Below are 10,000 nucleotides of genomic sequence, written 5' to 3'. Positions count from 1 at the left end.
TGAATGATCTCTTTTTCAGAGATAAAGTGGAATAAAGTACATCAGTAAAACTCTTTTTTTGACCTTGAACTGAGAAAGTTTTTTCATGGTTTCTAATTTTAGTGTGATTCCTGTTCGCTCGCTATTGACAGTTGACCGTGAAAGGACTTTTTTCCTTTTCTATTCACTCGCTGAGGGTGTGCTTGTTTTCTTTTAACACTCATGTGGCTCAAGAAAATTTCATTGCCAAACTAGTGAATTCCAAAGGAAATTTCACTCGAAAAATCAATATTATAGCACTCATCGCTTCGTGATTCATGCAATGGCCACTGAAAGCCACTAGAAAGCAAAGAAAAATAATGATTTAATTAAGCAGCAACCAGAAACATCAAAAGCGGACAATTCAAAACCTTTTATTTTCACTATAACTCTACAAGCAGTAAGAATAAATAAACAGGGAGCTCTGGTTTAAGGCTTGTCTAAATCTATATATTTAGTAAATTGTCATTGAGTGATGTACAAAGTGCGGTAAGATAAAAGTAATATGATGCAAAATGGGAAAAAACCTAACCAGCTTTTACATGCAATACTTTAATTACCGGTATTTAAAGGAAGGGATAAAGATAAAAGATCTTCCCTTGATCCCCTCTTTCATTCCCCTTGCAATCTATGGCCAAGGTGATTGTTTTGCTATTACTGAAACAACCCAAACCTTTACAAAAGTGCCTAACCTTATGCTAACATTGTTTTTTAGGCCTAATGTTAGCATTAGTAATGTTTTGGGTTGTTTCAGCTTTGGTGAAACAGTGACCTGCAACTCTAACCTGCAACCTGCAACCTGCAGTTTACACCGTCCAGCCTCAGTACATCATTCCTAGGTGTTCCAGGAGCTGATCATTTCACATGAAATATCATTGGCCCAATAAACAAACATTGAATCGCACAACTTTTGCAATCTCATAATATCCAGTTGTACATGTATGTGGTCTGTAGAACAATAATAAAAATGGAAACTTTGTTAAAACTTCACCTAAAAAGGATTTCAAAATTTTAACAATTAGTAATATGTATATACAGTTAATTATCTGATCTTTCCAGTTGCTTCAGAGATTATTGCCTCGGTAACATCAACATTAAACTTGTGCCTGGGTGCTCTTGAACCTCTTATGCATGGCACAGCTGATCTTAGTAGGTTGAAGGAGAGTTTGGCTCTGAGCCCGCCAATCACAGTGCTGTAGCTCATGTGTTTGTTCTCAGAGACTTTGTGTGCGAGCTCAGTTAAGAAGCGCTCAGCTTCCCTTCCACTTCCGCCACAGGGTGTAAACACGAGGGGGCTGAAGGAGCCGTGCTCAACCTCAGTGATACGCTGATTGTAGTGCCTCTGTAGAACAATAATTATTATTGTGACAAGACCTTTTTTCTTTTGGTTTTTCAGCCACGAAGTAAGGAGGTTATACCCCAACAAATTTGTTCAAGTGAGTATTAAATTGTCATTCTCTACCCACATTTATTTTTTTGTTTCCAACATGCTTTTGCTGAATGTATTGCTCACATCAAAAATAGTGTGACCATCCTTTTGAAGCTACAATGACAAGTAGTTGCCCTTCTTTATCATCCATAACTTTTCATTTCTGGGTAAGACAAATGAGAAGTAAGTTATTAATAAGTACATGTATATTCTTGGAAATCGATTTTATGGAAAAAACTAATGATAAAAAGTTACTACGTTTCGACCTTCCGGAGGTTATTTTCAAGTAAACTAGACCCTCCCTGAGGGTACACTGGGTTGCCTGTGGTACGTGCAGCGTTCCAGGCAAATTGTGACTGGCCCACGGGCCGATTACGGGCTTGCAAAAACAAAGCAAAAGGTAATTAAAAAAACCATGTAATAAACTACTTACTAACCGAGCTAGCTCGAGCCGTACTGGGAAATATTGGCCCTGGGTCGTTTTTGTACGGACCTTGCTGCGCTCGATCCGTACTGCCACGACCTCGGGCCAATATTTCCCTGGCAGTACGGCCCTCGCGCTGGGTTAGTAAGAAGTTATGAAGGGGTCATCCAGAAGTCATACCAGCAGAGGCCCTTTGGCTCACAGGTCCTCACACGTTCGTACGACGAAACAGATCCTTTTCTGAGGTTAAAAGCCTGGCTACTGGCCTAACTCTTTTTCCTACTTTCCCAACCGCGAGAAAACCGCGGTAAATCAGCCATCGCCAAAAACTGTTTTTTTTTTCTCAAAAAATATTTAAAGTTAGGGGGAAAAAATACATCATTTTAAAGCTAAGAAAATAAGCTTTCCAACAGCGTATAACTTATTTACAGACAACTGAAACATTTTATAAAAGCGAAAGTTGAACGAAAAAATTTAAGAAAAATAACAGTAAAATATGTTTTCTGGGCAAAATTTGGTCATTTTAGCGTTGATTACGAATTTTTGGATGCAAAACTAATATTTTCTGCAATTTATCTGTTTTCTTGGACATAAATTCGACCGAAAACTGATAAGGCACGAATATTTTTAGATTTTTAGGAATAATAGATGACGTGGTTCAATGCGTAATGTGATAATGCGATAAAAGTGTCAAATTTGCGACCCATTGCTAACGGCAACGGAAGCGATCGCATTACGAATAATTAATCTCTGTTGCCAAAAACCACCCAAATAACCGGTCAGTGTAAAACGCAGACTGCAGACTGCAGACCAGGGATAAAATTCAGACTGAGGGTAAAATGCAGACTGCAGACTGCGGGTTAATAAAATAATAATGAAAAAAGAGTTATAAGAGTGTTAGTAGCCGTTTGCACTTTCACACTGAAACCCCAACACAGCTCCCATCGCTTTGGTTGCCCCACGGCATGTTTTAAATCCGGATTTTTATCGAACTCTGTAAGAATTGAAGCTGTTTGAATCCTTGTTGTTGTTGGAAAAAGGACAGTTTCGTTAAGTGAGTTGCTTTTAGGCAAAGAAGTCACCACCCCGTAATTCAACTGTCCATTTTGCTGCACTGAACAAAGTAATCGAGTAATTACCCAATACCTCAATTTATTTTGACACGCATGGCTACAGTACCAATTAACAAAGACAGAGATAACGTGGATTTTGCAACCATTTAACGTTTCAATTTAGTCGGCTTAAGCCAGTATGACTGAGGTGTAAAAATTTCTTATTAGGATCCTTTCATTCGCTTCCGTGTACGTTATGTTTATCCTTTAGTTCACAAGCTCGTTTGTTTTGCATCTGGAAGATGTAATTTTCAATTATAACCTCTCCCTAGGGGTTATCACGCATAGCTTAACCAATGAAATCCCCGCGTCCTAATTGCTCGGAATACATGAAATTCTTTGTGCATTTCGTTGCACCGAAAAAAGACAACCGAGATTATTCAGGTATTCGAAGTAATAATTGTTGGTTTTTCGATCGATTTCCCTCGATGTACCGGTGTGACAAATAATTTGGAACATTGCAATGCATCTGGAAGCGCAAAAACAAAGCACAGATGATTTCAACGCGTACGATCGCATCCCCAAAAGGTGCAGCGACCTGCAGTCATAATAATGTGAGTTGTTGACAGATGTAAAACAGGATTGTCTTTCAAACAATCTTTATTTTATCCTTATGACTCGTTTTTTTATTATTAATATTTATTTTACCCTCAGTCTGCATTTTACCCCCGGTCTGCAGTCTGCAGTCTGCAGACTGCGTTTTACACTGACCGCCCAAATAACCGATTCTTCGACGGAAAATTCATCCCAGGGGATAAAACTATTCACTGGACATGTAATAAAGATAGATATGTTCGAGCAAAAGCGAAAACAAGCGAATATTTTGACGGAAAACACAATAATGTGAGATCAAAGGAACATGTGGTGAAGACACGCAATTGCGGCATCGCTTCGACAATAATCTTACCTTTTCAGCGATTTTAACGCTTGAAATTCCATTCAATCCACCTTGTCTAGTCTTTGAATTCACTATTATCGCTGCCCTACGAATCTTCAATGTTCTACATGCACACTTGGTAAAAGACGGCTCGACGGGCGACAGATTGTTGTCGATGTTGTCGCCTGTCTTGTTCAGTATCCAATTGATTTGCCATTTTTGAGCTTCATAAGGGTATATTTTGTTCAAAGATCCACTAAAACGCCATTCGCGTTACATGACTTTCGACGCCATTACAGGTTAAGTTCATGATTCGACTGTGTCCACCAGAGAAATGTACGCATTTCCACTACCCTCTCGATCCTAAGAAAATACGCGCAGAAGGCTCTTTGCAGAAAGACACCACTTACCGGGGGAGTGACAGGCAAGACTTTTATCGACACGGAAAAAAATAAAACGGAGAAATTCTACCCATTTTCCAACTGGGATTGCCGTATACGGCAACCCAGTAATTAGCATAAATATGGTAGTCACAATTAAAAATAGCTTAAAAATACCATGATCACTAAAATGGCGGAAAAGTATGTAACATAAGTGATAAAAATATTGGTAAGAAATGGGGGGCATAAATTAATTAGAAGAATAAACAACAAGAAGCTTTTCTAACCTGATCTAAACAAATAATTAATTTATTAGTCCACATTTTTCACAAAATAATATTTTTATCACTTAATATGTTACATATTTTACTGCCTTTTTAGTGATCATGGTATTTTTAGACTATTTTTAATTGTGCCAAACATATTTTTATCATTACTTTTTACCATAAAAAAGGTATTAATAATTAATAACTAGGGGTTGCTAAAAGCAAGTTATGTGCTTCAAGGGGATGAAGGAAATACAACCGTTACAGCAACGACAAAAGGCCTTATTTGCACAACCATACATTTACAAAAATCGCAGAAGTCAACTAAAATTACGTGCAAGGGTTTTAAGGCCCTTTTAAATGCCGAACTTTTCATGTGCCAAACCAAATCATTAGATTTGGCACATGAAAAGTTTGACGTATGAATCAATTAGGTTTGACAGATATGTATTTGTGTCGACCTGCCGTTCTATTCTACTGCACCAGTCGAATAGAACGGCAAGAGTTTGATACCTATACCTACGAAAATTTGTGGCCCGACTGAGTGAGATTCGGGCCTGATTTGGGCCATGAAGCTGTTTTTAAGGCAAGAAGTGGGCATGAAAAAGCAAGACAACCATTTTTTCGTGCTTGTGCGACTGAGCCAGACATTTGTCTGATTTGATTATCGTCGATAGTGTGGCGTGAGTGAGCAAGAAAAAGTGAAAACCCATTTTTTTAAATTTACGCCGCTGTAACGAGCGTTGGTCAGGCTGTATTATGGGTGAAACTCAGGCTGCTCACTTGTTATTCAATAAGAAAAAAGTAGTAGAGATCTTGGAGTACCTAACTGTCACCTCTCAAAGCAATTTATCCTCTCAAAAATGCAAAATTTAATCACAAACTTAACTCTGGCTGTCGTTTTAGTGTATTATATTATTTCCTGCATTTCTGTACGTGTAGTCCGTCCCCATGGGTAAAAAAGGTGAGCAAACCATTTTTTACCGTGCTGAATTTTGAGCTAAAATACGTATAATATTATGGCTGGATATTTTTTCCAAGTGATGCATTTATGGTGACACCCGCTCGTGTCCGGAGAGGTAAGTTTCAAAGAGAAGCAATCTAGCTGAGGTCCCATGATTTATGAGTCAAATGGTCAATGAGTTATGAGTCATGAGCCAATGAGACTCTCAGTCAATATAGGAATATCTTGCCTCCACTACTCAACCGGACACTCAAGCTAGTATACATGGGCATGTTGGCCAGCCAAGCCCTCTTGAAGATCAAACATGCATGCCAAGATGGCTGCAACGCTCGTGAGAGCTCTTGTATTTTTTATCGCTTCTATCAACGTATTAGCTTTTAAGGATCAACACAATGCTCTTAACGGAAATCTTACAAGTCATGTTACTCCAACTGCTGGACTGCAAAGCCTGTGATTTCACACAGTTTTGTGCTCAACCATCGACTTAAAAGGTGTGTGGTTCACTGGGATTCTAGAGGCTTGGTTTATTTAGCGGCACCTGAAGATTCTGTGCTGCTTAGTACGCTGCTTACTATGCCTGACATTCACCCTAATCCTGGACCCCAAGATGGACGACAAGAGAACCGGCTTATGGATGGAGTAGACTTAACCACCGCTCATAGGGACAGCAGTAAAGGCAGGAACGGCAGTGCAGATATGATCTTGTTCCGGAGTCGAAACGATTTATTGTCTCTACGCAGGTTCGCGTTGAAACCTCAAGCTCCCGTGCTGAATACTCTGAAACAGCTGGGAATTTTAAGGCACAGAGGGCGAAGCAGGGTTAAAAACATAGCAGCAGACGCTTTTTTGAATCCTAATGAGAGAGCAAGGGATAGAGAACTAAACGCTAAGAGATGTCTCACTGCAAGGGATGGTCAAGCCATAGAGGTTGTGAAATCTCGTTGCCCGGTGAAGTCCTGTCCCGTTATAGAACTAAACGCTAAGAGATGTCTCACTGCATTACACAGAGCGACAGTAAAGAGGAAGAACAGCCCTTCGCTTTTCGCAGTACCTAACTGCATATTTGTAAACATATGCAGTTTGTCAAAGACCAAAAATAGAGTACGAGCTCCTGTAGCCTTGGAGACAGACATGCGGAACAATGATATTGATGTGTGCGTCGTGTCCGAAACTCATTTAAAACTGGCACAACCCGATGCAGTGCTTAACATCCCCGAGTATGCAGTCTTTCGCAGGGATAGGAATTGGTCAGGAAAGGATATGCGGAATAAAGGCGGTGTTGCGATTTATAATATTATCAGGAAAACTCTGACAGTGCTTGATGTTTAAACCGCTCAACCGATTATGACATCATATGCGTAACTTTGCGTCTTCCCACGGGACATCGCTTTGTAATCTGCAGTGTTTATAATCCTCCAAAGCACAGTTACAATGAAGGTGACTTAATGAACCATCTATTGTCTTTTGTGTATCAAACAATGGACTCTCATCCCAGAACTGTTGTTGTGTGCGGCGGGAATTTAAATCAACTAAACATCAAACAGTTTGAACAGTTGACTGGATGGAATGCCTTGGTAGATTTTCCCACGCTTGGAAAGCGATCATACCGGCGTGGTGTTACCAGCAGGAACAAAGCTTCGTCCAATTATTATTATTATTATGATGATGATGATGATGATGATGATTATTATTATTATCATTATTATTATTATTATTATTATTATTATTATTATTATTATTATTATCTGTAGAAGTTAAAGAAAGGGCTTGAGCAGAGGCGAAATTAAATTTGAGACCTGTAATAAACTCTCCAAAGAGTCTCTGACATAGGTATTAATGGCACTCACTGAGGCCCAAAGGTCGTGTTGTAAAAATCTTCTGTGAGGGACTCCAGGATAGGGGCTGATGTAGCTCCACCAGCTGAGCGAGCACTAAATTAAGCAATATCGGGAACAATACCATGGAAAGACTTCTTGAAAGAGTCGCTGTAAGTGGAATAGCTCATGGGCTTATAAATTGAAAACAAACACGTACGACTGGCATAGGCAGAAAAAGGCCCAAAAGTATACCCAGGTCGGAATAAAAACAATTTAAAAGAAAGTTACAACTAACTGCCTTTCTTTAGCAGGTCGACTTAGCACTTTCAATGAAAATGGAAATAAGCTCATCATGAAAACCTGACATTCTAAGCCCTAATTTTTTTTTTTTTTTGGGGGGGGGGGGGGGGGGTTTATTTAAAAACAGTCAAACACACTTTACAGAGCTGAGATATAAAATGTACATACATGTACAATATAAGTGCGAGAAAACAAGACATCTATACTACACTGCTAACTACATGTCACAAAGCTTATGAATCTCATTTAAAGAACTCAAACTATTAAACTAGAAAAACAAAACAAAGATCAAAAGAACAAAAAAAAAAGAAAGAAAGAAACTATATAAACAATGCTAAAATTAATTGTTATTTTGAGAATCTGGCCCATTTTTTGTAAAAAGTGCTGCATTCATTTGAGCTGAAAGCTATGTATTTTTCTGTTTGAATCTTTTGGTGTAATAACGCTTTAAGATCAGCAAAAATAAAATTGACTTTATTGCCTTACGATAGATTAGGTATTTCCCAATAAGAATAAGATGGTTTAGGGCTGAACAAGAGGACCAATTATTTAAGATGCCGTACATGATTTCTTTCTTGCCTAGAGTTAGAGTTTCTTTGGAAATGCACTGGTACCAACCAGTGAAGTCGGACCAGAAGGAAACAGCAATAGGACAGAATACAAATAAATGGGTGACTGTTTGCGCCACATTTGGACAATACGGACAGAAAGGATCCTCGACTTTTTTCATTTTGTGAAGAACAGCGTTTGTATATAGTATGTTGTGAATTATTTTATACTGAAACAATGAAAATTTTATTTCTTTTGTGGCAACGAAAGGTATAGAATAAATTTTCTTACATTCTTCCTTACTAAATCCCATTTCCATCAGCTTTTTGTCTGCCGTTGGCGGATTAGAGTCTCGGTTTTCGACCAGTAACCTGACTGTGTATTGTTTTGCAAGTCATCTTGTCAATGGCAATTAGGTTAGTCGTATTAGTTTGATTTTCTTCTTTTAAGTAATTCTTCCACATTCCTGGTATTGTAGAACTGCAGAAAGTTACATTTAATCTTAAATTTCTGTGAGAACTCATGAAAAGATAGAAGCCAGGTTTTGTTTTCATCTACAAGGCTCGAGAGTTTAGTAACACCAACTTGGTGCCAACTTTCAAAGTATTGTTGGTTTTCACTCACGTGATCAACAGCCATGTTTTTCAACGAAAACAAAAGGAAGCGTTTGCATAATAATAGAGTTAAATTCCCGGAGGATTTGGTCGGGGCACCAACATGGCCGCCTTTTTTTGTTTAGGGGCACCAACATGGCGGTCGTGACGTCATGTGAAAACCAAGAATACGGACGTGTTATAAATTTTTATAAAACTATTGTTCCAAATAATCTGGTCAAGTACGCCTTCTTTGTTTTAGGAATCACATTATTAATTTCTTGCCAATGTAGAATTATTTCATTATAAAAGGCAGGCAGTTTTACATTTAAAGTCAAATATTTAACGTTGTAATTGCAATAAAACAGTAGTGTTCCGCCTACATTAGAGAGCAGACGTAAAGGAATGACCTTCCACGGTTGATTACCTTCTGAGCAGAAACGTTTTACCCAACATATTTTTAATGCTTTATCAAACAAAGAAAAGTTTATCATATTTAGGTTTCCGTTTTCCTTGTCTTTTATCAACTGAGGGTGGTTTTTTTAATCTTCAGGATTTTGTAATTCCGTATGAAATCAAAGATTAGTTTGTCTACTTCAGCTGCGAAAGAGGCTGGTGTACTCAACACACTACAGACAAAAGTAAGCTTCGAAATTGCCATAGATTTCACTATCTGAAGCCCTAATACGGGACAACCGAAAAGCGAAGAAAATCTGAAAGACCTAAAAGCAAACATATTAACTTAATGATGTAATAAAAGTAGATCGCCCATATGAGCTCTTTCCGACAACTTCCTCGGAAGATCTGCATTAGGCGACTCCTTTTGATGCTTTCACGACAGGCGAGGCTGTAAGGCGAACATTCCCGGTCTTGGCTGCTACCACAAAACCAGACGACTTGTTGATTGGAGAACAGACTCCGGCCAAATCAGGAACCACTTGAAAGTAAAGCACAAAGGATGGTTGAAACTGATTTGGATGAATCCAACAGATACTGAGTGGAAAAGGAAAGACATCAAAGACTTCCACGGCGAATGACTTCCGTCCCGTTGAAAACATGGAATAATGCGAAGATGCCCCGGGTTCACTGGAGGTGAGAACTGCCAATCAAGCTTTTCAGTCATGGAAACTACTTCTTGGGAAAACGGCAGAGATGTCGACCAGAATTCTGTGTGAAAAATGACTAAAGAAATGAAAAGGGATAAAGCAACACACGGCAAAATAATAATAAATGGATAAATACATTGTAATAAATGGATAAATGGACAGCAG

General features: G+C 38.6%; 1 protein-coding gene across 3 annotated transcripts in view; it reads left to right on the top strand.

Moving 5' to 3' along the window:
• The window catches only part of LOC138043270 (cytosolic purine 5'-nucleotidase-like), a 173,089-nt gene that overhangs the window by 86,420 nt on the left and 76,669 nt on the right, over window positions 1-10,000 (top strand). For all 3 annotated transcript variants that reach the window (XM_068889462.1, XM_068889463.1, XM_068889464.1), the window contains one exon: window positions 1,415-1,454. In XM_068889462.1, the coding sequence (XP_068745563.1) occupies window positions 1,415-1,454 (40 nt within the window). The remainder of the gene's footprint in view (window positions 1-1,414; window positions 1,455-10,000) is intronic.

This window comes from Montipora capricornis, chromosome 3, assembly GCF_036669925.1.
Source record: "Montipora capricornis isolate CH-2021 chromosome 3, ASM3666992v2, whole genome shotgun sequence".
Lineage (NCBI taxonomy): Eukaryota > Metazoa > Cnidaria > Anthozoa > Scleractinia > Acroporidae > Montipora > Montipora capricornis.
This window is presented reverse-complemented; position numbering and strand designations above follow the sequence as displayed.